This window comes from Oculina patagonica, chromosome 11 (assembly GCF_052425735.1).
Source record: "Oculina patagonica isolate OP01 chromosome 11, crgOcupat, whole genome shotgun sequence".
NCBI classification, from domain to species: domain Eukaryota; kingdom Metazoa; phylum Cnidaria; class Anthozoa; order Scleractinia; family Oculinidae; genus Oculina; species Oculina patagonica.
Genome location: NC_135768.1, coordinates 4,024,647 through 4,051,163, shown reverse-complemented (window position 1 = coordinate 4,051,163; position 26,517 = coordinate 4,024,647). Strand labels below are relative to the sequence as shown.

Sequence of the window (26,517 nt, the reverse complement as noted above, 5' to 3'; positions counted from 1 at the left end):
CGATCCCTTCAACTTTAATTTGCCGTGGTTGATTGAGTTTTCTTGTAGGCGCTCCTTTTTAACAACTGAACAAAAGGGAAATGTTATATAACGAAAGATTCATCTGAAGGATCGACCTTTGTGTGGCAAGAACGGTCTCCAAATTATTCTCTTTTCATAGGGATTTGAAGATAATCAATTAATTGAAGTGGTTTGCTCTTACGTGACGTTTTCCAAACACTCTACCCCACCGGAAGGGTCATGTTTGATCACTGAACAAACAAATAACTAACAATGCCCTGCTAAACGATAACAAAAAATTAATAATTCTATGGTAATTGGGCTGTTAATGGATTTTAAAGACTCATTAAGCCAATCTTCTACAAAGAAAAGGTTCCCTTAGTAAAGAAAAAGGCTTAAAACTATACTGAAGAAATTGTTTTTCTCCTGTACTGAAGAGAAATGTTTACACTGTCGTTGAGAGCACATTTTTAATGAGGTAAACTGAAAAAAAGGTGGTTTGCCGTTGTAAGCTTAAGGGTAAGACCATATAATTAAGGGAACAATGGCCAATCTATCATTGGATAGCTCAAGATTGACAATTGTTTTATTAAACATCTTAGCATTTGTATTCTTCGGTTGTTTTCATCTTGAGTTAAGTTTACTTCAAGAGAGTATGCAACTATGGCGAAGCGATAACACTTTGCTGACTTGAAAAACCTTCTTTGGAAGTCAATGAAAGAAGGGTAATCCTAAGTAATATTTCTCAATTTTGTGGAAGATTATTTCCTTTAGTTCCTTTCGTCTTAAGCCAGGTCTTACGTGGAAAATTATTTTAAAGCTTTCAAGGACTTAAACAAAGAAGCCGGGGTGCTCTTCTTGTCTAGTAAACTGCGTGATGGACAACGAACATGTCAAAGTGAAACGACTGTACCCAATTCATTCAAGAGGCTTGAGCGAAAACGAAGGTGCGGCCTCATCGCCGCAAACGTGCCATTTTCTCGTCCGAGGTAGAAGTGGTAGCGACGTGGCTACGTTTTCCTTGGTTCAGATTAAACAGGACAAAAACGAAAGAAAGGAAGGTAAAGACAAGATGGCCAGAAATGAAAATGGTAATATTTCCTCCTCTAGACTTATGTTGCGTTCGAGTTCGAGTCGCATGTTGGCTGAAGAACTGCGCGAAAACGAAGCTACCGGAAGTGCGCGCTTGGAGAATACAAATGAGGATTGTACTATTAGAAGGTCCCGTAGCGGAAGTGGCTCAATGGTTTTCTCCGCAATAAAAGTCAAAAAAGATTCCAAGTTTTCCAACGCGCGAGGCTATCCTATCAATTTGCCTTCAACTGAGCCAATACAAAGCGTTTTAGAAACACTACAGTCTTGGAGCAAAGACGAGGAGATTAAACACGAACAGAGAGTTCGGAATCGAGCAGTGTCTTTTTCAAATCAGTCAATCTTGCATTCAGCTATATCACGTGATGACGTCATGGAGTTAAGCAACCTAATTGACAGTGGGAACCTGGACCTGAATGCCCCGGATGAAGTCGGCATCACCCTGCTTCACCGCGCAGCTATTGATGGAAGCTACCGCTGTCTCAATTTTCTTCTCTCCTGCGGCGCTGATGTGGACGTGACTGATTTTGAAGGCTGGACACCACTCCACGACTCGGTCTTTCATGGGCACATCCGCTGTGCGGTTATTCTTCTTATCTCGGGGGCCAACGTAGAAGCTGAGACAAAGGATTTCCTCAAGCCAATCGAAATGGCAGAAGACGAAGAAATGATTTTAGTGGTCGGAAGAGCTATGGCTTTGAATCAGACTGGGCAAAATTCAAATTATGATAAAGAAACTTTGGTTTAAACTGGTTAACATAAGATCTGCACAAACTAAAACAGTAATTTCTTATGTCTTATCCGACCGAAAGTGAAAAAAAAAGTTTGAACTTATTAACAATAAATCAATCTGAAAAATTGTTCAACATGACACGAGCGTGGGACAAAGAAAAAATCTGAGTCCCCGACGGGAATCGAAACCATGGCCTCCCAGATACCGGTTGGGCGCTCCAACCAACTGAGCTACGAGAGACTCGTGGTGAGCTGGGCCATTTCCTTTCTGATCGTCTGTGAAGTGGTAACATTGCAGCTTGGTTATTGAATTTGAAGGAGATATCTTTTGAATTTAAAAGAAAGCCATGCACTCAACCCCTCGCTCTAAGCCCGCATAAAAGACACGCGAGGAGACGCGCGAGGCGCAACTCGTTCCTCACGCGCGCCTGCAATTTATACTCCAATAGCCTGAGAGCAGGCTCTCTCTTCAGGGGGCAACGTACGCACTTCGGAAGCAGCGACGCGAGTGCCAAAGGCGCGAGTTTCGCGAGCGAAGCGACCTCGCCAGCAGAAGAAACGAGAGGCTCTCGTTTCTTCTACGCGCGAGCTCGCTTCATTCGCTTCGTTGCATGCCCCGAAGTGCTAACGTTGCCCCTGAAAAGAGAGCCTGCTCGCAGGCCGCTACTGCTACGCACTGAAACTGCTGCGCACTCTCACTTAATCGCTTATCAACGGAACACTGAGGAGAACGTCTGGTTTCCATGTCAAAATCTTATACAACAGGCAGACTGGTTTAGTTTTCACGTATGTCTAAGAAAGTTATTTATAAGTTCTCTCGTTGTTAAGGCAATGATATGTAAATAACAACTTAGTGCGAAACTTTAATGTATATAAGCAGTGTGGTTGGTTAGAAACGTATAATTATAGCACGAGGCTTTGTTTGAGAGAGAGACAATAAAGCTAAGAAATTTCGAAAACGTAAATTGGATCATCAGGCCATCTTCAACTCTAAGTTACGTACATAATGGTATTCACTAGCGATCTAAGAAGTTGGTCGATTTTTTGCCTTAATGCAAAATCAATTAGCTTTCCTCCAATCAGAAAATAGGAAGTAGCACAATTTGTGATGCAACTTTTTTTAGTCTTAACTTGCGTTGCTGTTTACACATCTTGCAAGTCTTCAACAAAAGTTGAAAGTTGAAATTGTTTTCTAACTGTTCATTCCAAGCTATTTTTGTCTTTCGTTCCCTTAGTTACCATTGTTAATCGGTTGTTAATGGACTAAACAAATAATCACTAAGGAACGAAATTAATATTTAATATCCCATTAATACCAGTCGGACAAAAGAAAGAAACGTGTTCACGTGTCTTTAAACAAAGGGTTGATAACAAATTTGTTATGTAACTTGTAATTTAATGAAGTCAGTTGTAGCACAAACTACGACTTAAGTTTTTACAGGAAACTAAGACTCAAAAGCTTTGCATCACAATATTTTTAAGGATGTAGCAGGGCATCGGCCCACTGCACCGGGTTGTCTCCCAAATCAAAGGGGGGGGGGGGGGGGGGGGGGGGTTACCGTCAGAAATTTAAAAGGTTTCAGTTCCTAAAAGGTACCAAACCCTCGGCTTGTCAAAGGCATTTTCCAGACCATCTTGTAAAAAAATAATAATAATGGATTGATGTGTGGAGAGAATGAACTCAGAAAAAAATTCTGAGTTCACAGATGGGACACGAACCCACGACCTTCCGTACACTAGTCGGACGCTCTAACCACTGAGCTATTGAGAACTCTAATGGTCAGCAGTGGTCATTTGTGGGTGACACAACGACTGCATCGCGCAAATCACATTATGTCAATGAACACACACATTTAACTGCATCACGCAGTCACGTAGTACTCTCATTGTAAATATATAATAATAATGAATTGATGTGTGGAGAGAATGAACTCAGAAAAAAATTCGGAGTTCACAGATGGGACATCTTGTAGAAGTTTGTGATATTGCCCGTCTGTTGTGTAATCTCTTAGAAAAATAAGTACCCGGCAGAACGGTGTATGACAGGAAATGGGACAATAAACTTTTTACAAAGTTAAGATTGATTGCCGCAGTTATGATAAGCAAATACAGTTAGAGAAGGCTGAAAACAACTGGGCTTCAACAGGATTTGAACCTACACGAGCTAAACATTTTTTCTCAGTGGTCATCCGAACTAAAATCTAACAGCTCTCTTTTACCAAGGAGGTGAACAACGGAAAACTCCTACTAGGCGGAGACCTCCCATAATCGGAAATTTACTTATGGGCCCAGCCACAAACAAACCCTACATTTTTAACCTTTCAAAAACGGACACTTTTTTTAGGCCCCAAGCCAAGAGTGTTTGCTTATAGAAGGTTCGACTTTAGTTGCTTTTATTTAAAAGTCTTCTCATTTTTTTTAGTAAACTGTGCTAGAACTGCGAGGGTACACTCGCTGAACTAAGCCTTTAAAAAATATAAAAAAGCACCAATTCATTCTCCAAGATGTACTAGTGCAGTATGTTTTAACAAGGCCAGACCACTATTAGAGTATTTTCAATTAATACCAGCGCCGGTACCTTCACAGAATTTTCAAGTAGCATTAAATTTCGGTGACACTGCCCCTTTAAGGAAGCCACATACTTGAGTCCTGCAAAGCTATTTTTATGGTACAGGCAAAAAAACGGAACAGGTGGGCAAAAAGGAAACGGTACCAGTCATCAAGGGATGATTCTAGGGCCATTCATTTAAACAAAGCTGTTGATAATCGCATTTCTCTGATTTCTATTGTTTGAAATTGAAAACAGCGGAAAGTTCAAAGCAAAGTTGGAGTATTTTTAAAAGCCTTGGTCTCTGAAAGAAAAGTCGGCAAGTTAAAACAAAACTTACAATAATCGCGTTGAGAGGTGAACAAAAGTTTACTTTTAAAAGATTTAGCGAATTTGCATGAAAGTGGCAAACAGGCAGACATGAAACTTTTTAGGAGCTGTTTCGCAATTTTTCCGGCGAGAAATTCATACAAGTTTGTCTGTGTTTTTCAACAAATTTGCTAGAAACGACAGATTGTTTGGGCATTTTCAGATCGGAGAAAAACATTTTAAGTACACTTTTGTCTTGCTGAACACAATGCCAATTACACTGAAAAGCGAACGTATTAATTCATTTTTGCGAAAAGGTGGAGTTTTAAATTCTCAGGCAAATTCCAAGTACAGCGTTTGTTGCACACACTCAGGAAAAGCTGACAAAGTCGAGTTGTTTCACAACAACTTTTGAACAATTTTGGGACACAAATGTTCCGTGATCAAAAGCTCTGTGATTAGCGGCTTTTCGGTCTGTCCAGGAACCTTTATAGTGAATCAGTGATTAGTGCCAGCTCATGGGAATTGCGTCAATATGTCAATAACATTACAATGTAGTCTAGGTGTTTGTTTGTCAAACAAAATCATCTCCGGTCACTAGCTTATATAACATCTTCCGAAGTGCGTAGGGAACAGACAGTAGAGTCATTCGACTTTGGGACTTTTCATCCCTCAGGCGTAGGAGAAGGCGGCAACGGAGTTAAGCCACTTTCGTCATTGGAAGATCAAAACAGAGACAAAAAATTACGCTAAAACGTTTGATAAATAGTGTCATTGATACTTTTGTCACATGATGTGGGCTTTACATCGAGCATGTCAAGAGGGCAATTTAATTTTGGTGTCCATTTTGTTAGAGAGAGGGCTCAACGTGAATGCCAAGGATAAACAAGGACGCACTCCTCTACACATTGCTTCGGAGATCGGGGACAAGTTATTAGCGGAGCTGTTATTTCAACGGGGTGCAGATACGTGTTCCGTGTCAGCCCGCGGAAATATTCCTCTTGACTGTAGTCGCGATGAAGAAATGACTTTAATGCTTGTCCAAATGATGTCACGGGCAGGAAAGGCTCAGCTTGCTAAAGAGAGATTACAATTTGAAGAGTTATCCGAGAAGGCCAGGCAAAAAGTCGCCAAGGAGTTGGACTTAAAAACGACGCGAAAGAAAGCGACTCCGTTAAGTTTTTCTCAGCTCTTGAGCAAGCGCACCTTTGCAAATCTTCTTGGATTAAAAGAGGCCGATTCTAGACTTTCAAGCTTGTCTAACGTATCGGATTGTAGCAGGTTTAGTGAGACCGAGTCAGGCTTCTCTGAAATGGACAAATCATCAGACAGCACTTCCATGGAGTCCGTGCAAACGAACGAATCACTTTCAAGTGGGTTCGCATCGGTTGATGAACTTTCTCCGCAGTCATTTAACAGGCGCGCAACAACGGCGCTAACCAAACAAGAATTCGCCGCGCTCAATCGTTCTCCGTTCATGCCGCGAAGCCGCGCCGCATCGGAACCGCCACGCAAACGGACAGTTAAACGATCGTCAACGTTGAATATACCCAGCAAAGACACAAGCACCTTCCCGCGTTCCGCGCTAAAAAGGCGCGTTGATAAACGCGTTACATTCCCTGCTGACATTCTGTTGGACATAGCGGTAAAAAACGACGATTTCGTCGAGGCGTGCCATCTGATAAAATCAAGAAAAGTCGACTTTAATCGTGTAGGCTGCAATGGACTAACACCGCTACACCGCGCGGCTATCGAAGGTAGTTATGAATGCCTTCAACTTTTAATCGATCTTGGAGCAAATGTGAACGCTCGGGATGAATTAAGCTGGACTCCGCTACATGACGCCGTGTTTCACGGCCATGTGAGCTGCGCTATGGTTTTATTGAACGCCGGAGCTGAACTAAGCGCTGAAACGGACGATTTCATGACCGTCTTAGATATGGCAGACTCCGACAAAATGCTCTTAGCCATTGGCAGAGCTATGATTGTAACAAATGGCGACGGGGACAAAAACGAACTAGCTTTCTACGAGCAAGAAGTATTTGAACCCGTTTTTGATCCCGATAGAGAGACCTGTGTATAAAGTAAACATAGTATAGTATATCGCGCTGGAACGAGAATCGAAAAGTTTTGTTTATATATTTCTTCAGCGAACGCCGAAATCACTCAACTGTATAGTTCAAAAGTACTTCGCTAAAAAGTACACAGCTGCAAGTACTTTGAAAATGTAAAGTAAATTTAATTTAATTAATAAAAGGACACTTAATTTAGTTTCACTTTTCATGATCACTTTACTTAGTCGGCTCTACACCTGAAGTCCAGAGGAAAAGCGGAGAGGAAAGGTCGAAGGTCTGGACAAAAATTTCCAGATACAATGAAATGGTTAGTGAGAGCAAACATACATAGGGGTATCAAACCATACGGAGCTTGTTTTTATACCAGTACTGTATTTATACATATTTCTACATGGCACCTCGTTCATATTTCAGTGTACTATCGTAGGAATATATCGACAAGACTGATTCTCAAAAGCGTAAACGTTCAACTTTGTTCAAGTTTGTTTAGCAAAAGTGACAAAAGTAATCTTAACACTTTCCTTAAAATCAACCCAAGAACCACTTGATAACATTCTTAAGAGCTTCTCTCTTAAACAAGTGTACATTTTATCACCTATTTGCTTTCTATCAGGGCCAATTCAGTTCAAACCAACTGCTAATCATGTTTAAATATTGTGAATTCAAAACAATGCAAATATTTACACTAATAATTCACTCGAAAGTCAGTACACTTAACACTTCGCAGTCAATTCCATAAACTAACAAAATCGATGTTAGTTTCTGAAGCTCTTATAGACAAAGGCAACATGCCATATTTTGATCCTTGTTTTTTTCTTCGAAATTTTAACCCAAAAATGCACTGGAAAAAAATACACGCTAATTAGGGTCGGCTACGATTTCATTGTTGCCTTGTCTTTTCACAATAAATGCCATTAGCCATTTACACTGTACTGTTTTCGCTACAAAGGAATTTTTTAAACGATCTAAACTTTTTACGTAAGACAAAAGTCTAAAATATTCAACACCTATATGCCGCAAATCCAAATTTTCAACTAAGCGAATTTTTCAAAGAAAAAGAGAATATTTTTCTAAGAATAACTTTAAACGGCTTTTAAGATCTTTAAAGTTTAATCTCCACAAAGCAGAGCGGTATATTTGGGAGGTCAGAAAGGCACTCTTATTTTACTTTTATTATCTTGTTTTGGCCGCTAAAGCCGATATCACTTGTAAAACATTTGAATGGGAAAATGATGTACGCGTTTTATTCTGGTGATGGTTAGCCGATGAAAACAACTATTACATCAATTAACGGCAATTTAACTGACGTGGGCAGTATGCGCTCAATAGAACACAACAAACATTTCAAATGAGTCACCGCGTGTACATGGTGTTATTTGAATGTTCATGTCTATTTTTAGCGTTAAAAGAGAAAGGTATAAAACTGAGCCATTATTCTAGGAAGGTCATTACAGTCGCACCTCTCTAATACGGACACCGAAGGGATAGTGTCTTCGTATTATTATGTAGGTGCCCGTATTACAGAGGTGGAGTTCATAAAAATTTTGGTCTCTTTCGGACCGAGTTAACTGTTCGTAACTGGGAGGCGTCCTTGGAGGTGCCGAGAAGGGGCAGTAACCCCAAAACGTATGGAACATATTTCTTCTATCAGGCGCATTTTTCACCATTTAAAATCAACATTTAAAATCACTGTTTATATGCGCTACACCGTCGCTCAAAATTTCTTTAGAGATTTCTTTGGTACTACGATTCTTTAGACTTTCTTAGTTGCAAAACAGTGATTAGCGTGGTATGTTTTTGTCAATACTTATCCACTGGATAGCGATTTATCCGATGGATTGCGTTATCCACTCTTTGAACAACCGGGGCCGAGATTTTTGTGGGTCATCAAGACGACCCCCTGCTGATCATTTTCTTTATTCTCATAACCTGTTTGCTTGACAACGGATTGATAACTTAAGGAGAAAATAGATGTATGGAACCCCAGTTATTTTTAAACCCTCTTCGTTGAAGCGAAGGTTAACGATCGAAACATAAAACTGATAACCACAATGAGTGGACACTCGGTTGTGGTCTATTGGAAATTTGCGAATCTGATTGGTTCTCCCGTTGTTTTCTATTCATTCTCTATGAGCGATAGTCAATTCGGGTGCATCTAGTCCAGTCCCTGAACTCTCTCTTCGCGCTCCTGGGTTCAACTCCTATAAAGGGCAAGTGGAAGAGAGAGTGCAAGGACTGGACTAGATGTAGCCGAATTGACTACTCGTTCACAGAAACTCGGGCTCGTAGTCTAATTGTTGAATTAGTAAAAGCTAGTAAACCCGAATTCGAGGAAACTGCTAACTGCTAGACTTCAAACGTTAATAAACTGTTAATGTTGTCTTCTGATTTTTTTTTTTTTTGCAGCGAGTTACATAAAACACTGAAAATACACGGAACGCTCACAATCGGCTACGGACGATAACACAAGCGTTGCGTGCAACGTCATTACAGGGATAAGGGGTAACCTGAGGGCGTCTTTTGAGCGTGAAGTGCATGCCTACGTTCTGACCGTGCGCACGCATACAGTAAGACAACACGAAACAACTGACGTCATGAAATGGTTTATTTTGATGAAATTGCGATACGTTAATTACTGTGTGTTACACTTGAATTGCGTAGAATGAAAACAAACATACAATGGTTATGATATAATGAGTGCTGAAAAGTTTGCATGCGAGGTCATTACGGCTTAGGCATTTGAATTTCTTGAAGGAACTGGGATTGTTAGCGGCTGATTTCGCCAAACGGGCTGGGAGCGATGAGAGGCGGCTGTTTTTGCAGGCTAAAGGACTATCTTCAAGCCATTGAAGTCCATTTTCAGGCCATCAATTTGCGACTGAAAATTCTTTAGTATTTTCTGAAACGATATCACCTTAAAGACGGCCTCTCCGATGAAGAAATTAAAACTAAAAAGCGAGCAGGGAGAGGAACTTCTAGAGTACGATGAACAGTGAAGCAGTTGTAGCAGGAAAACATGAGCAATGTTACAACAGCGGCCATGCTAGCAAGATTTTCACCATATTAGGTTCTGGGTTCCTTTGTTGCTGTCTTCTGACCTGGAAAAGATAATGGATTTATTTAGCATGGTCGTGGAAGAAAGTCTCTTGTGCTACAAAATATAGATTAATCCAATGGATAATTTTCATTATTTAAAGCGAACAATGATATATAGCAATTCCCGAGTTTTGATTGGTTAACAGGCAATGGTATATGAGCTCATATACCATTGACCACAAATATGGTAGCCGATACGCGTTAACGAGAACAGCCGGGGAGCTCAAATATTGCAATTTTTGGGGTGTTTTTTAAAAAACAATTATTCAACTCGCTTGTTGGATATGAGATGGTAGAAAGCACGCACATGGAATAATTATTAAATAGAAGATTTTCTCTAGCTTAAGAGATTCCTTACCATAAACTTTCGTCAAAAACCCATCATCGTGGCTCCACCCACTAACAGTTCGCTTCATACTTCCTGGCCTCACTCTGGTACTAGCAGTTACCATGGCAGCACGGCTGTTGCCCTGCCTCGATCCCATGGGATGGTACAAATCCATCGCCATGTTATAAGACATGGCGGCTGGCGAAGGTTCATACTTCATGTAAGCTTGCCGTCGTTTGTTCGCGCTGCGAGAATTTGTGTAGTTTATCGGTGGGCCTTTTTGAATAGAACGCCCATAAATGTGAATTCCATTTTGTTTAGGTTTACACGACGCGGAATTAGACGTTGGCGGTTTCTTCGTTTTTTGACGTTTAGTTCTAGCGGAATTCTTTTCATACTCAAGTCTAACGTGTTTTCTCCATGCCAGTTGAATTGTAAGAGCAGCAACTTCTTTATTAAGCTCCTCCTGTTCATTTTTCACGTCTGATAACATCAAATTTTGTTCAACACGTTCGCGTCTTATAGAAGTCCACTTCCTGAACCAACGTTGAATCAACACTGCCGCGTTCACTTTCGTGCGAATTAAATGAAGTCGTTCACGCTCTCTCCGCGCAAGTTCCGATTTGGAAGCAACGCTGTGCAACTTGTTCGCTGACTCCTTATGAGGCAAATCACTTTGTTCGCTTTGTCTCTGAGAATTTTTACCAACCTTAAATAAAAATCCTTCTTCTAGCTCCACGTTTTCCTCAAGTAACACTGAAGAAATAATTCTCATCAACTCCGCGTTATCTTGAAATTTATTTTCAGATTCTTGCCTTGGAGAAGGACAGCGTTCTTCCTCACTTGAGCTGTATAATAAATCAGTCACAAGTCCTTTTGTTGAGTTATGCTGAACAAAAGCGTCCGGCACAAGCAATTCGTTAGTAGTGCTGGCATTTTGGGAATGTCTTTGTTCTTCAGTTGATGTTAAACTCGCTTTTTCTTGATTTTCTTGTGCAGTACTAACTTCAAGGCTTATTCCGCTATCGTAAACGCTAGATTCTGATTGTTCTCTGATGCTATAGAAATATAATAAACAAATATTAGTATGTCTGGAGAGAAATGAGAAGCTTGGTCGCAATAGAAGAAAGATGGTTATACCTTAATGATACATGCTACTGGAAAAAATTCCGAGTTCTCCCAACAGAAGTCGAACCTTTTACACACTGGACGGACGCTCTACCACTGAGCTATAGGAGACTCGTGGGAGCTAGGCCATGTAACGAGGCTCAAAATTAAAGTGAAAAACTTCCAGGATACAGCTAATAGAACCAGCATTTACTATTTATTTACAAGTAACGAATTCAAAAGTTTTCGTTAAGAGAAGGGAAAAAATATTATATACTTCAAAACGAACTAAGCATTAGGCCACAACGCCTCCACAAAACAGATATGCTTACTTAAAATATATGAGCACACTGCGAACGAGAAAATAAACTTTTATTCTTTCACGCGAGATTCCATTTTTTTGCCCGTTCTTCACAATCTAAGAGGCCTGTAAAGGGCTACACACATTGGAGCATTCATGGGCGCACGCACAGAAACACGCTTAAGGAAACGCACTGTACACGCGCAAGAACACGCACAATAACACTCACAAAAACAGGCAATGGGACACGTGTAAGAATACGTACTGAAACACGCAAAGAATTTGAAATACCTCGGAGATACACTACGCGGAGACTGGATCCCAGACAAGTCCCCAGTCCTCTTTTGCTCAGCTGCACTTGCTCGTTTTTTCCCTTTTAACAGCCTTTCGTGTCTCATTAACTGGTTTTTCCTGTTTTCAAATGCCTTGCGCACTGCGTAACCACGCCAACACTTCTGAATGGTCGTGGCGGCGATGTCCTGGATTCCATTAATGGTCAACGCTCCTTGTTCGATCATGTACTGTGCGGCAAAGAAGAAATGGTAAGTTTAATTCCCTAAGAGTATATTTTACTACTGTGTCAAATTCAGAGAGAACTTCTTATTACAACTGCTTAGAGGCTATTGAGCAGCACTTTTATGTGATACTGTTTATCATGCTGTAGAAGGTGGTCCTAACTTTTGAATCTGTGGATGAAACCCTACTGTGACCATTCAAATGAAAGCCATTAAACAGTACTTTAATGTGGTGCTGATAACTCTTCCATTATCCCTACGCGCAAATTTTAGCAAATTTGTCAAATTTGAACAACTTTGGTACTCAAAGAGGTAAATGTTTTATCTCAAAACACAACAGAACAAACCATGTTACCTGGGCAACATCCTGGTGGTCACCAATGATTGCGTAGTCAAGAGGAGTCAACCTGAAATAAAATACATTCAACTAAGTTCCCTATTTATGTTTTAGTTTCCTTTTGCCTTTTGAGCGTATCATTACAATTGTGGGAACGGCCTTTTAATGTTGGCGCGTTAGATTATGTATTGAGAGGTCTAGATTTCAGCTTGACCAGGGTCATTGTGTTGCGTCTTTGGCAACGTTTTTGTTCTTTACTCTCACAGTGCCTCTCTCTACCCAGATGTATAAATGGGTGCCAGTGAAATATTGAGGAAACTTGACAAATAACCGGGGATGGGGGAAGGGGGCAATGGCATAGATTAGCATCACATTCACAAAGCTAGCAATACAATATGCTACAGAAACCATAGTAAAAGCTCAAGCGCTGATGACTATCCACAAATTTTTGAAACTCTAGGACTAGAAAAAACTCCAAATTTGCCTTTAAATGAAAACAACAAAAACAAATTTCTGTCCACGACCCATCCTGTCCAAATTTGTTGCAAGGATAAGCTTTATTAAGTAGTTTTACAAGCCCCTTCTTTACCACCCTGGTGCCCTTTCTCTCCTACCTGTCAGTGTCCGATTCTGTGAAGTTAGGAAACGCCCTGTTCCTTATCAACAGCTTGACAGCCTCTAAATGCCCGGATGCACAGCTCCAGTGCAGCGCGGTGATGCCATCTTTGTCCTGATGATCCAACTCAGCACCGTGCTCAATTAACACCGTCATGAACTTTACAAATCCACCGTGAGCGGCACACTGCAGCGGAGTACGACTAAAAACAAGCAAAGAAACGAACGTAAAATAAACATTAAGCAAGTGCTAATTGGGAGATGCCATGGCCTAGGGCTGAGTCTGGAAAGGAAGGTTCGGGTTGTAATCTTGGCGAGGGCTCTTGGGCAAGACAGAATTGCTCGAACAATAGAGTGACTTTTCTTGACAGAATAGTTTGACTCTGGAAAGGCAGGTTCGGGTTCTAATCTTGGCGAGGGCTCTTGGGTAAGACAGAATTGCTCGAACAATAGAGTGACTTTTCTTGACAGAATAATCCACATCTAGCACGACAGAATAGTTCTTATTAAAATAACCTAGCGAGACAGAATCACTCACATATTATAAGCGTGACAAAATCTCTCACATTAGCGTGATCAAGCGTGACAAAATCGCCATTACTAGCGTGACCTAGGCGTGACTCATGCGCCTATATAAGCGTAAGCCTTGTTCAAAACTGAACAGCAACACGCGAATCAGTTCTTAAGAAAGAGGCCAACGATACCAGCATGGTTGACCCGATGATGATGAAGACATCGATATCGAACTATGAACAACATCTTCCGGCCTTGAATTAGCGCAGAATGGATTAGTCTCCTACCCACAAACTGTTTTCTGTCTTACTCTGCGAGCAAACTACGCGTCTTATTTGAATTCTTGACATTGTCACACTTAAAGTGAAATAAACGCCTGTCTCTAAAAAAAACGCCTCATATCTATTTAACGCCCCCTCTAGGAACCCCAAAATTTAACAGACGCCCTGGGCGTTTATTAGATCATTCACAGTAAAGGGGAGAATATTACTCACCCCAGATGGTCTTTGCTGTCCACAGCCAAACCCTGTTCTATGAGAGCGAGGCAAATGGGAGCGTGACCTCCGAGAGCCGCCCAGTGAAGCAGTGTTCGGCCATCTTGATCTTCCAAGTTCACAGTTGCACCATCTGCGACAAAAGATTCAGTAGTTGTGTTTATTCCATGGATACACAAGAAACGAAACGACTGGTACTTAGTTAGAGTACGACCATAAAAGCCCACCATAAAAGGCTTTTATGGTGGGCAAATTTCGGAGGGGCTTATTATCGGGGGGAGGGGGTATTATCACGAGGGCATATTATCAGGGGCTTCGATCAGGGTGGGGGGGGGGGGGCTTCAAAAATGTTTGGAAGGAATGTTGCGTTTGTAGAATTTTTATACCACATGGTAAAACTCTGTAAACATAACGATCTGAAGCAAAAAATGACTTCTACAGAATGGACATCACACGTCCCTGGGCATGCTCTTACGACATTAAAAATAACACAAATTCTTCAACAGAGGGTTACAATCGGAAACGTTACATATTTCTTTAAGAGCTAAATCTAAATATAAGACCATGGGATTATATTCGGTGGTGGAGCTTTTCTCGGAAAAGTTTTTGCGTCTGAGATTAACGGTTTTTCTTTCGGGAGTGGGGGGGGGGGGACTTATGTTCGGAATACTATGGTACTCAACTAAACTGTAATTTGACGTTCATACGAGAACGACAAAAGGAAAAGCCCTGGGTAAGAGGTCTTCAGCTCTCATCGACTATTGCAAGAACACGATTTACAAGCTCTCCTCGTCACTCATCAAAACTTTGACAAAGTCGAATTCAGTGACAGCGCACGAGAGTCGACAAAAGCGACTGAAAGCACGCGGTCATACCAGAGCGAGAGGATCAAGGAGTTAGTCTTGATAACAGCGGACTTACTCAAAATCAAATTACAGACAACGGCGGTGTGTCCCATCTCGCATGCGCGGAAGATTGGTGTGTGCTGGAGCATGTCGAGTGCATCAACGCAGGCTCCGAACTGAATCAGCAGCTTGACACAGGTCACGTGACCGGAGTAGGCAGCAGAATGCAGGGCGGTACCGCCTGTCTTGTCCTTAGCGTGAACATCAAGATTGTGTTCTAGCATCGTCTCTAGTGTGTTTTCACTTCCTGATGGAATTAAAAAGAAACCACTAAGTGATTAACGCTGATAATTTTGGTAAAAAGAATTAAAGGGACTGTATCAGGGTTTTCAGCTAAATTTAGGCATGGGAAATGACCATCTAATTCGTTGAAATATAAAAATAACCTCTTAAAACAGTGAAGGAACATTTCAATAACACACCGAATACAAAAGGAGGTACGGATGGCCAAAAGTGACGAAGATTGAAATGGATTGCGATATGGGTTTTTGAAATATTGTTGGGCTGAACAGTTTTCAAAGTTAATCTTGTTTGTTTGTAACTTTAAATTTTAACGCCCGGGAGACACACCTACCTGCGAATTTTTGCTTGTAAACCCGGGCTATCTTCTAACCCTAGCACTAGGGTTACCCTACCTGCTTGTAAACAGGCCCTAAGTGGTTATTTTTATATTTCACCCAATTTGTTTGCCATTTTCCGATGCCTTAATTTCGCTAAAATCCGTGACACAGTCACCAGGAAATTTATCAAAATTTAGTTTATTGCGTGACGATCCAAAACGAGGCTATTGTACTTTTGTGTACGTGTCTTTAGATTCCAAAATAGTCAAAACATGGCGGCGAGTAAAGACGAGGAACTGTTGTTCGGAGAAAACATTGACAAGAGTTTATTTGAGGAAAGCATGGTCCAGATTGCTCAACGGTTGCGTAGGCAAGGCAAAAGCGTCTTCGATTTACAAGCAGCCAAAAACGAGATGTCTCCAGAAAAAGATAAATATGTTTTTATCACTATATTCAAAGGCCATGGATCAATCGTTGTCGCTGATAAAGAACTGTTCGATACTCTTTTATTTCCGCCTGTTTGGGGGCAGATGATAGATGGGCCTAACATTTCATTTAGGGACGACAGCGAAACTGCTAAAAGAATGGCTACCACCATACCACTACAGCAGTATCACATTTGCTTGGATGATTCCGAAACTAAATACACTCCTGGCTCGTAATATGTACTACATGCCTTGGCTGAAGAAATCTCGGAGTTTCTTTGTTGGCGAGACTGGCATGGCTTACTTATATCTCCAGTTGTTGTGTCTTACTGTAGTTCCATCGAAGTATCGATTGATCATTGACGATTGCTTAGAGTTTGCTAAACGATTTGCAAGGGAAATAGCTGTTAGAGAAAATGGCTTACGGGAAACGGAAGTTCGCGTGTTGTACAGGACTCTGGCGGTGTCCGAGGACTATACTAGTGCTACAGTAGAACAGGCATCTAGAAACAATCCAAGAAGTGGTTTCACTGCAGCTATCTCCTATTTCACGAGTTTCAGACTGGAACGATTACTTCTAGCGCTAGTTGCAGCAATGGTAGCGATTGTGTTGTTTCGGTTTTTCGCTTTTAAGTAATGTTTAATAAATAAGCAGCAGACTGTTTTGATGAAACACGAAATGCAAACTTATTGAAAGGCTTCAAAATCTTTAAATGTAGACCAACTCATTCTTGCACTAATATTTAGACTTGGGGTTATTTTGGCCTAGAAAATTGGACGTTAACTTTAGCCATGTCTTTATCAGATATGAAGACACTCATTAAACATTAGTTTCTTTTGCATCATCAGCTCTTTATGAATTGTTAATGAGTTGATAAAATAAAATCAAGACCACGATCAAGTGCTGTATTCCTGTTGTGTGGTCAAAAATGTACTTCCTTATCTTTTCAAACACACAGTATGCTGTGCAATCGTGTTCTTTTCTCTAAGATTCAAGAACAACTTCCGGGTTTGGCATAGTTAAACAAGCACTTCCGGTTTCACTTTATAAAGTAGAGGTTTTCTTTGTTAATACAATGTAATGCGAGAAGAGTTCAAGTCTGTTAACACTCTCAATAAGATTACAGGTTTCAGAATAGTTTATGTAGATAAAACTAACATTGTTAGTTTTATTTTAAATCAGATTCTAACTTGAGACAGTAGTGGAGCTTTCTGTAAGCGACCCGACAGCAAGCAGATATTACATGAGAACAAAATTGCAGTCGTTGTAACGAATTTATCGTTTGGCAAAATCAAATCTGAGCACCAGTCAGGCCCAGGTTAGCCTGCGTGTTCGAGTCACTTAATATATTTCAAACACCCTGCAAGAGCTAACCATTCTCTGCATTTTTGAGTCAGCGCTATTGAGGATAACCGGAGTGATACTTTAAATTAAGGTGGGTGGCAACGGTTTTCAGCATTTTTTAGATCTTATACTTTGATGGGTCAGTACTACAACACTATCAATTGCTATTACAGTAATGGTATGAAAAAAATGTCCAATCATTGGTCGACGAGTTGTGATTATTTTCTCTGCATAAGTGGTTACCATAGCAACAATATAACCTCTTTAAAATACCCTAAATTTGGTTTTAAGTGCTAATAACTCAAAATGAGCTCGGCGACCCCCATTTTTTATTATTGAAAAATAATCAGCATGTGATGATACAACTTTTGGCAAATTTGAAGAAAATTCTATCAGAAGGGTGCAGAGGCACCTTAAATTTTAAAAAATATTAAGTATCAAGCCCAAGATCACAACTCAGTGACCCCGACGGCGCTTGAACCCAGGCCGCTCCATCCGGAGTCCAGCGCGCAAACCATTAGGCCACCATGTCTTTTACAATGCATCGCTGAACATTTCAATGACACGTCTTGTTTAACGTCTCTGCTCACCTTTTCCTGCGGCCCACATAAGAGCGGTTCTTCCTTCGTTATCAGGAATATCTTTTATTTTGTCGAAAGATAGAAACACTTTGACTGTCTCACTGAAGTTGCTTTGAGCTACGTAATGCAGAGCTGTGGCCCCATTGCCGTCTGCAGCTGTGAAGTCAGCATTCCTTTCCAGCAACATTCTCACTAGCTGAGGGTTACCTGAAGAACAGAAACACCTTATTGTTACTTATTTTTGCAGACAGATTGCAAGACGTAAAATTGAAGACCGTAGAAGAAAAAGCGCGAAAATTTATGACGCGAAATTTAATGCCTTACTGTCAAAAACGTCAGTTTACATAATTACAGCCGTGTTCACGTTTTTTTTTTAGAGAGAACACATCTCGCAATTGCCGACCTATCCTACATTCAAACTGAAGGTCACTGAACGTTTTATTAAAAATCTCTTTAATCAGCGTCAACACCCGTTTTAGGAGAAATAAACCATTTCAACCGAGTTTGCTGCGGTTTTTTCCCAAGGGAATACGAATAAAACAACTAAACCCGCTCACTGAAAACTGCTGATCCTGAATCTCGATAGAACACAGTCTTTAAGAGAATTTTTCAACTAGGCGAATTTTTTTCTCCCCCCTGCAAAACCAAGGCAAACGCAAATTACTTGACTGAAAACCGCCCTAGAATGCAATAGTAGTAAATTGATTTAACAAACCTAACACCGCAGCCCAGTGAAGAGGAGAGCGTTTCATGTTATCTTGTAACGACACTTTACACTTGTCAATAGATAGCAACACTTTTACAGCAGCTTCATTCTGTTGAGCTACAGCCAGATGTAGGGCAGTTCTTCCTTCATTGTCTTGATTGTTGATTATATCAGAGTTTGCATCCTTGAGAGAATAAAGAATCAACAGCAGTACTTTCTTGTGGTACTGTTTATGACGTGATACAAGGTGGTTCTAACTTTTTAGTCTGTGCATGAAACCCTAGTGTGTGACGAATCAAATGAAAGCTGTTGAGCAGTATTTTTATGTGGTACTGTTTAGTATGCTGTACAAGGTGGTTCTAACTTTTAAGTTTATGGATGAAACTCTAGTGTGCGACCATTCAAATAAAAGCTACTGCATGAGCGGTACTTTCATGTTGTACTGTTTATTATGCAGTACAAAGTACATGGTTCTAACCGCTTTTAAGCCTGTGGATGAAACCCTAGTGCGTGTCCATTCTAATGAAAGCCATTGAACAGTACTATTAACTTACCAAAATCAGTTTCACAACAGCAGGGTCTGGATTTGTTACCGCCCAGTGGAGAGGTGTTTTCTCTGGTAAAGCAAAAAGACAATTTCACGGTTGTTAAGAAATCTTGAAGGTAGTGACCCTCCAAAAGTTACATCGCTCTGAAAGAAGCAACCGCAAACGTAACTTGTCTTTTGTATTACTCTGGCCAATCACAAAGACCACAAAGGACATATACAATAAGTGAACCAATCAAAACTCGAAGTAAATACCAGGACCCGAAGCGCAGGAAAACGTGTGTGAGTGAGTCACAATTGGTTTTGGATTTACTGTACTGCTGTGGGGAAGTGGCTCGAAGTTTTTTAAACCAATCAGTAGGCGTAGTAATGCAAACCAAGAGAAACCACGGAAAATGCTAATTATTTTTGACACTCAAGTAAAAATCGCTCTTACTAATAAGAAGTACTGAAAGAAAATTAGCTTGACATACTTTCCAAGTCGGTGAGTGTGACAGTGCTGCCGGCTTTCAGTAATAACTTGACATGCTCAGCATTGCCGTAAGACGCACTCCAATGAAAAGAGGTCATCTGGTCATTGTCACGTTCATCTGCTTCACCTTTTGGGACTCGCTTTAACAACATACTCAAGCACTGTAGTGAAAATAAAAGTGCATTATGTTAATTGTTTCACTGTAACCATCCTGTTGCAACTACAGATCAATCAACTGACCCACCCCCAGGCAATAATTACCCTCAGATGTTCAGACTTTTTGAATCCGTTTAAATAAAGATATTTGTTTCCAAAGTTTAAGATGTCTGCAAAGACTAAAATGCAACCATTCTAGTTGACTTCTAAACTTCAGTGTTTCCGTGCTATTGAAAGGTGCACAGTCTCCTGGCCATCAAACTCTAGTCCTAATTGGAATTAATAAGCGTTGCATTTCGAATAAAAACTCTCTCACACAGAAAAACTCTCTGTGCATGCAAGGCAAGAACAAAATTAAATAGAGCACATAAGCTAGACAAACCTTGGATGACTGATGGCTTGTGGCAAAGTGAAGAGGGGTTCTGAAAAATAAACAGGTTTATCGTTAACAAATATATAATAAGAAATATAAAAAAACATGCATGCATGTCTACAATAAACTTTGATTTCTCCCACACTTTCTGTGTATTATTTTCTATTCCTAACCTTAATTTGGAATGAAATGTTAATGACATCAGCATTGTAACAGATATAAAGATAAAGGAGCTATCTAAAGAATAGCACATGTTGGAAAATTTTGTACCAGATAAAAAATTTTGAACTAGTTCAAAAATATTGTCATATTAATATTATTTTGTCGATTATTGCCACATGACCATTTCCTGGCTGATCTACCTTATGCTGTCGCTGCCTCTGTCCAGGTTTTTTGACCTCTTGTCTTGAGTTTTCTTTTGTCAGTCCTCCTCCGAGTTTAGACCAAAAACGTGCAACGTGCAGTGGGCTAATGGTTATGTTAGCTTGCTAGACTCCAGATTGAGCAATCTCGGTTGACTAGCCCTGGCTTGGGTCATTGCATTGTGTTCTTGGGCAAGACACTCCACTCTCACAATGTCTCTCTCCACCCAGGTGTACAGATGGTCACTGACGAATTTAATGCGGGGGGGGGGGGACCCTGTGATGGACTAGCATCCCATTCGGGGGGGGGCAGAACTACTCTGATTAATGGAAACTGGGACAAATAAAGTGGGACACTTTGGCTCAATACAGACTTAAGCTACTTTTACCCTACAACAATAATAATTTGAGAAGAAAAATTAGCGATAAGAAAATAGAACGATGTTTCGATGATGCCATGTCATCATTATCAAGTTAAAATTATAATACAGAGTTCAGGCTTATATAGTGATCTAGGGTGTGATAATCTATTAGCATATTCAGTTTTAAATAAACAGTTTAGCATGCACAGAATCTGATTGCATGTTAAGTTTCGGCTTTGTGTTTCTAATAAGAGACACAAAGCCGAAACTTAACTGAACTCTGTATTATAATTTTAACTTGATAATGATGACATGGCGTCATCGAAACGCTAATTTTTCTTTTCAAATGTTTCACAAAACATTTTGTTATTCGAAAACAATAATAATTATTACTAATATTACCTTCCTTTATGATCCTTCACTTTCCAGTTGGCTCCTTTGGCTAACAGCAGTTTTACACATTTCAGGTTTCCCTTTGAAAACCAGAAACAAAAAAAGATTCAGATGAATAAGCATGGCACTTGTTTAATATAACTAAGCAGCTAGTGCATAAGCTGTTATTACATATGCCACTCAGTGCTATTTGATAACAGTAATTATCTCATACCTGATATGTCGCCCAGTGAAGAGGAGTCCTACCATCCATATCACATTCACTAACCTGTAACATGTATATGAAATTATTTTTATACAGTTTCACAGAGGAACAGGTAAAAACTAGCACAGTCCACGCTCAATGTTTTGTGGCCTACACCCCAGGGGGGGGGTACTCAGGATTTCAAGTGATGTAGATGATTGAAGGATTTTTTGGGGTTTGAAATGTTCGATTTCTGGATTTTTGTGGGTAGGAAAATTTGGCAAGTATTTTTTTCGATTTAAGTAGGGATGTTTTTGGGTATTAAAAACAATCTGAAGATTTGTCGTAGTGCCTTGGTTGTGTAGTTCTGCAAAGAAAGTACAAATAAACGTGTTTTGCTGTTGATTTTTGAGAGGTCAATTTTTGATCTAGGGTTTTTTGGAGGTTATGTCGGAAGCCCAAGGGATTTTTTTGGGTCTTGATTTTTGCCCCCATTCGATCATCCCCATCACTTGAAATCCTGAGTACCCCCCTTGGGCCTACACGATTAAGGTGCCCATTTGTTGAGGTATTATATGAAAAATTTTGGCAGAAGGTAAAAGAAAATGAGGAAATTTTTGACACAGTTTTTTCCCTCTTAAATCTTGCTGTTACTGTGATACATAAATAAAATTAAAAAAAGATTTCACAAACTAGAATAAATAAATATGAATTCAATGCAATTCAAGACAATATTATAATTTCTTGTTATCTTACATTGGCACCAGCTTTCAACAATAGCTCTGCACAATCAAGTCTGTCTCCTAAAACACTGTACACCTGGCAAAAAGAGAATGAAAGATGATGAACTACACAGTTCAATAATATAACAATATACCTAGTATACTGATAGTACATTAATTGCAAAATTGAGAGTTACTTAAAAAAATCTTTTTCATTAAACATTTGACACAAATAAGTCAAGAACAAAATACAACTTGCGTACATGATATTTTGGAAGCCAAATTTTAGTCTAAACTTGGTCCAAATAAGTGACACATAAATACCGTAAAATTTCGGTTATAAGCCCTGAGCTTATACAACTTCGTAAGGGGGTGGGCTTACAAATGCAGGGGCATATATATGGGGGGGGGGGGCTTATAAGTGGAATAAAAAATGTTTTGAAACAAGCCACGGCAGTATTCACTTGATTGAAATACGTTTTAAGTTTAAAAGTAATAATAAATCAAAATTAGCCCTGTTCAGTACTGTCATCCAACAGAGGGGGGCTTATATTCAGGGAGGGGGGGGCTTATAACCGGATGTATTTTTTTGTTTCCAAGTACAGTGGGCTTATAACCCCGGGGGGGGGGCTTATAAGCGGGGGGGGGGGGGGGCTTATTACTAGAATTTTATGGTATGCCAGAACTCATTTCAGATTCCGAAATGTAATTATCCCACAGACTGTGTGCTCTTGGATAAAGATAGGCACTGTGAGAGTTAGGGGTCTTGCCCAAGAACACAACACAAGGACCCCGGCCACTGCTCAAACCCAGATCACAATGAACAACTCACATCAGTAAGAATCTTGCAATGGCATATTGAAAACTGTTACAATAATTATTCTTACCAGTGGTGTACGGCCAAACTGATCTCCCTTGTTGATCAGGCCTCTATCATCTAACATTTCAAGAAAAAAACATGGTATCTGCTGTTATTATAGGTTAAACGGTTTGTCACTGACTCTTTTTGGTTTTTTTGTTAGACGTTTCCCCTTATACTTAGGCCTTCATCAATAATGAAAGCCAATTCGTTGTTACACGCTATTTTAAAAAAAAAACGTAGCGCGAGGCTTGCACGCATGAAACATTACTTTTGAAACTCTTACGCTCGTGCAATGCGTTTAATGTATGCTTCTGGGATTTTGATGTTATCGTTCCCAGCATTTGGATCTTCAGTTGAGTGCCATGCTTCTAGAAAAAGCCGCTCGTGATAATTGGCCTCAAGTCCAACAACCTTAACGTTTTCAAAATCCATGTTGTGGTTTGATTGATGGACATGGGCAGCAACTTTAGAGTTGTGGTCAAAAGTTAGCACAGCCTTTCTGTGCTCCGCAATTCGAGTCTTGAGTGGTCTCTCTGTTTGACCATAGTATAAAAAACTGCACTGCATGCAACTGATTTTGTACACTATGCCTGATCTTTGACGGTCAGGCCTCGTTAGGCCTCGTTTCCATGTAACTTCCGGCTTAGACTGAATCAGTGTAGTGCAGACCAGACCCTACCCAGAAACTTTTTCGGTTTGCCTAACAGTTGAAAAGGTCTTCAAAAATCATCACAGTGTTAGTTAAATCACACTTTTTATCGACAAGAGATCCTTAAATTAATATTTCAGCAACAAGTTCAAACTTTGCACTGCTGATAAAAATTAAACAATAAAGGGCCAGAAGAAATTCTCTAGAAATAATTTGAACGAACTTGGTAATTTACACGGAAATTAAGCATTCACCTTCCTGTAATAATCTTTGAAGAAGAGACTTGTTTCCATTCACAGCAGCAGCATGTAAAGGAGTTGGTAAAACACCTAAAAATTTAAGGGTGAGAAAAAATGTTATACCACATGAAGTGCAAATTATTTTTTAAAGGAAATAATGTTTGTAGTTGCCTGATTGTCTCAGCCAATAATGACAGTCAACAGCCAAGGCAAGCTAAGTGCACTTACCATCTTGTGAGGAACCAGATTGTAAATGGTCCTCAGCTGGACTGTGCCAGAAATTGATATCTTCTTCCTGCAACAAGTTTCAAAGCCAAGTGTTTATTGAGAGTTCCCTGCTAGTAGAGGCCTCTTTTCCTTTGTATTTGCTGAGCTACTGAGCTGACGTCAGCTCAGTAGCTACAAAGGAAAAGAGGTCTCTGCTAGCAGGGAATATTAAAGGCACTGTTTCACATCTACAAGAAACGGTAAGTACCGTATTTTCTCGATTAAACGCCGGGCCCCGATTAAACGCCGGCCTCGTATAAACGCCGGGTCAAAATTGCTAGTTTTTAAATAAACGCCGGGGGCGTTTGTTCGAGGTCCCGGCGTTTATTTGAGGTCAGGCTAACAAGTTTATATATTCTGTTTGTCACAAATCTCGATTGCAACATAAACTATCCAATCCGTAATAGTGCACCTTTGGGAAATAATCACCTTTGGATACCCAGGGACCGTTTTTCGGGGCAGAACGAAGAGAAAAATCGTCCCGCCTTGACAAACTGCCCCTTGGTCTCGAAGATCGGTAACAATAAATCAATCTGAAAAATTGGCAGAAAATTGCAGTCCGTTAATAAACGCCGGACCCCGATTAAACGCCGGCTTCAAATAAACGCCGGGTTCGCGAAGCCAAGTTTGAAATAAACGCCGGGGGCGTTTATTTGAGAAAATACGGTACTTGATCAGTTTGCTTAAATGTGCTGACAGTGTTTAGTTTTTAGTTTTCTTATTTAATTTTACCACTTTAACTAAAAATGTCTTATAAAATTAAAAAAAAAGCTAAAAAAAATAGATTGAAAATATATGATAACAAATTTACAACTATAAGTAGGCTTGGTTTAAAAAGTCCTTAAAAACATTTGAATTAGGTGTCTGCCTTAAGTGCAGATAGAGATTGTTCCAGTTGCTGACTACGTAGAAGATAAAGGGCTGTTTGTGCCAATTGGTGCGTGCATGTGGTGGATATAGATCCAAATTATCAGTGATGTGTACTTTACCTACGTACATTTACTATATCTTTGGTATCTATTCTTAAAAAGGTGTCAAAATTGTCTTGGCAGATGACAGAGGATAAATGTTGGCAGACAATTATAAGGTTGAAAGGAAACATGAACACAAAGAAAACAGATGTACGCACATTGTAATGTAGATTTAAATCTGAATCATTAAAGATTGAGAGGAAATTAAATGTAATCCTTTTCAAAACATGTATTGTAGTCTGACAAACAATATTAGTGATATGTGATGCATTTCTTAAATGGGTCAGGCAAGTTATTTAAACTGCATTGACTTGACCTACATTATCATTAATGTACCACTGACAGAATCAAAACAGCAGATCGATTGAACACACAAGATCTTGCTGTAAATATTTCATTTTACAGAAAGGCTTAGTGCCAAGAGGAAAATTTTAAGAATAAACTGATTGAACACTCTGCTACCAGTACAGACATATGCCAATATAAGAAAAAAAAATTACTCATGACTAAAATTACATGTGGAATTGACGTATTCTTTTTACCTGGGCAATTTTCTGGGATGTTGATTTCTTTGGGGAAAATATAAAACAAATGTACTGTTCATATTTAAAAATAAACACATTTATAGAAAGTACTTGGTTGACAAAAATAAGATTTTATTCCACCAGAATCCAAAAGGATTCTGTGCTAAAAATGGCTACCATTCATTTAAATAGCCATTTTCCTAGAGAACACAAATACATGTCTTTGCTTTAATTAAGATCTTCGTTAAAACAAGATATAAGTTCAAGAACTACTTTACTTACATGCAATTTTCACGACAAAAAGAACATGAAATTCGAGCATCCCCACTCGAGTTTCATGTACATGTAACTTTCATGTTGTGAAAAATAACATGCCATGTAATTTTTGCTCACAATGTATGAAACTGTTGTTTATTATCATACTCACATTTTCAATTGAAGTCATCAGTGCAGTTTCAAAAAAGCCACCGATGCGATCCTTTCCTCTGCAAGGAAATCACCGTACATCGATGATCACACGAAAAATTACTACTAACATTGTTGGCGACAGCTGAGTATTGTTTTTGCTCCGCGCTCAATCAGTGCTACAGAATTAGTGATAACTACGACCAGATTTCACGCCATGGCAACAGAGACGTCAAGGAAAACACCAGAATAGATCCGTGAAATATTTATGGGTTCGTATTGATAACAAATCCCATTATGACGAGCTTTTCTAGAAGGTTTTATACGCAACTTGTCTATGTTTTCTGTTGACAGAAGGAATCAAAATTTTGGTCATCCGGAAGTCTGGGTACTAGAATTCTTCGATATCCGGTTTGTATGCGCATGCCTGAAATGGTGCTTCCGC

The 26,517-nt window shown here is 39.8% G+C and overlaps 3 protein-coding genes and 1 pseudogene across 3 annotated transcripts; 3 read left to right on the top strand and 1 right to left on the bottom strand.

The window, feature by feature from the left end:
- Window positions 1-659: 659 nt before the first annotated feature.
- On the top strand, window positions 660-1,840 carry LOC144630826 (uncharacterized). Its single transcript, XM_078489187.1, has one exon. The coding sequence runs from the start codon at window positions 878-880 to the stop codon at window positions 1,838-1,840; it is 963 nt and encodes a 320-aa protein (XP_078345313.1). The 5' UTR covers window positions 660-877.
- Window positions 1,841-5,263: 3,423 nt separating this feature from the next.
- LOC144630591 (uncharacterized) lies at window positions 5,264-6,764 on the top strand. The gene has a single exon (XM_078488964.1). The coding sequence runs from the start codon at window positions 5,472-5,474 to the stop codon at window positions 6,762-6,764; it is 1,293 nt and encodes a 430-aa protein (XP_078345090.1). The 5' UTR covers window positions 5,264-5,471.
- Window positions 6,765-9,701: 2,937 nt separating this feature from the next.
- On the bottom strand, window positions 9,702-26,422 carry LOC144630566 (uncharacterized). Its single transcript, XM_078488931.1, has 19 exons — window positions 26,095-26,422; window positions 24,134-24,200; window positions 23,921-23,995; window positions 23,043-23,092; window positions 22,190-22,252; window positions 21,464-21,517; window positions 21,259-21,329; window positions 20,142-20,181; window positions 19,605-19,764; window positions 19,139-19,200; window positions 18,594-18,768; window positions 17,888-18,085; window positions 14,984-15,214; window positions 14,063-14,195; window positions 13,055-13,258; window positions 12,459-12,510; window positions 11,880-12,109; window positions 10,211-11,238; window positions 9,702-9,854 (listed from the first exon to the last, which is right to left on the bottom strand). The coding sequence occupies exons 1-19, from the start codon at window positions 26,110-26,112 to the stop codon at window positions 9,820-9,822; spliced, it is 2,946 nt and encodes a 981-aa protein (XP_078345057.1). The 5' UTR covers window positions 26,113-26,422; the 3' UTR covers window positions 9,702-9,819.
- On the top strand, window positions 15,784-17,093 carry LOC144630021 (uncharacterized; annotated as a pseudogene).
- Window positions 26,423-26,517: the final 95 nt, after the last annotated feature.